The sequence below is a fragment of the Cyprinodon variegatus genome, unplaced genomic scaffold (assembly GCF_000732505.1).
Source record: "Cyprinodon variegatus isolate N-32 unplaced genomic scaffold, C_variegatus-1.0 Scaffold247, whole genome shotgun sequence".
In the NCBI taxonomy this organism is placed as follows: domain Eukaryota; kingdom Metazoa; phylum Chordata; class Actinopteri; order Cyprinodontiformes; family Cyprinodontidae; genus Cyprinodon; species Cyprinodon variegatus.
In genome coordinates, this window is record NW_015150700.1 from 979203 (window position 1) to 980877 (window position 1675).

At 43.5% G+C, this 1675-nt stretch overlaps 1 protein-coding gene across 1 annotated transcript in view; it reads left to right on the forward strand.

Moving 5' to 3' along the window:
- Positions 1–214: 214 nt before the first annotated feature.
- The window catches only part of cdc27 (cell division cycle 27), a 21132-nt gene continuing 19671 nt past the window's right edge, over positions 215–1675 (forward strand). Inside the window, exon 1 of the mRNA XM_015382033.1 lies at positions 215–364. Within this exon, the coding sequence (XP_015237519.1) occupies positions 338–364 (27 nt within the window). The 5' untranslated portion in view covers positions 215–337. The remainder of the gene's footprint in view (positions 365–1675) is intronic.

Here is a 1675-nt window from a genome sequence, read left to right on the forward strand (position 1 = left end):
ATCATAAACTGGTTAAGGATATTGTTTTTTTTTTCTTTTTACATTGAGAAAATCTTTTATCATGTTTTCCTCTCTAAAATAGCATAACAATTAAAACCACACATGTAGTAATAAGGAACAACCACTAGGGGGCGACAGCGCAGAAATAATACACATATGATTTAATCTTCCGGCAGGGGGCGCAACGAGCTGCTTGTTTCGGAGCTCTTCGGGGTTCTTCGGCTGTGCTCGGTAGGTAACGGTCGATACATTCAAATGTTCGACCGGAGCTCCTCCACAGAGTGAAGCGAAGAAAGAAACGAACGACCGAAGCCGATAGACGGCGCGTGGAAGCGGAATGACGGTGCTGCAGGAACCTGTCCAGGTCGGTACACCGTGTTCCAGCGCTGTCATGACCGAACAGGGAAGAGTTGTGGAATATAGCTCAGTGGTTGTTTCAGTCCGCGCTCGGAGAGCTTCTCCTCGTACCAGGCCGCGGCTCAGACCCCGGCTTTCCTGCTTGTTTCAACTGTTTATGTCCACATAGTCCGGCTTCACCAGCTGTCCGTCACCAGTCGGTCCAGGGTTAACCCCCAAACCCTCTCCATATCTACCGCTTCTGTGTGAACTGACACCGAGGATACAGGCAGTCCTCTTTAAACAATGCCTTATTAATATGTTTCTTGCGACCAATAAAGAAAACCGTGGATTTAAGTGGAACTTGTGAAATTTTCTAGCGTGGATTTTTGTTTATTTTAATTCGGCTTCTATTTTAATTTATTTCAAGCGTTTTTCTTTAAGAATACCGATAATGTTTAAAACGTATTGGTACCGAGAGTCTGTGGTTATTATAATGTTAATGTTCTAGGAGACTCGGACACCTTTCTTTAACTCCAGATTTAGAGCTGAATTTGAATGTTTGGTCAAATTTATGTCAGCCGAATACATCCACTGACTCTGTGTATTGTATAGATATAGCTATTATGATGATGTTAACCGCTTTTTAGATTGAATTTACAGCTCTTATTTTGAAACTGAACATTAGCCCGGTTTGCCTTGCAGAGCTAGCTAGTTAGCTCGCTCCTACCGGCTACTGGCCTCCTAATATCGGCTTCGGGTTTCAGATTTTTGCCCCCAGAGATATGTCACCAACCCGGTTCCGTTCTTCTGAGGCAGACCCCCCTGATTCGTCGGTCCAATCTGAGGCCGGGTTCTCCCCACTGGACCGAAATAGCAGGGAGCTGGTTAGCTGCAGCGGCTAACGTCGGCTAGCTGAATGTTAGCACTGCTTTAGACAGGTGTGCTGGTGACAGAGCAGTCATTTATCTATCATAGTGTTGATGCTGAACAGATTGTTTATCCTTAAATCATACGTTTATTCGGAATAAACAACATTAGATCAGTGAAGCAGGCTTTCTTTGTATTTTAGGGTCAAGGTCTGGGGACCCCAGGTGTGTTTAAATAAAATAATTTATGGGAAACACATAAACAATCTAAGCTTAATTAGAGTATATAAGATGTGAGTGAAACAGGACAAGTGATTCTACTGGTCAGGAGAACCACTGTTGTTGAGATATGAGCAGGAAATGTGCTGCTGTTGATCTGTTAAAGGAATAGTACACCCAAAACATGATTAGCCTTCATTTTCTACTCACCCCCATGCTGAACAACACTCTGGAGTACTTTTTTGATATCT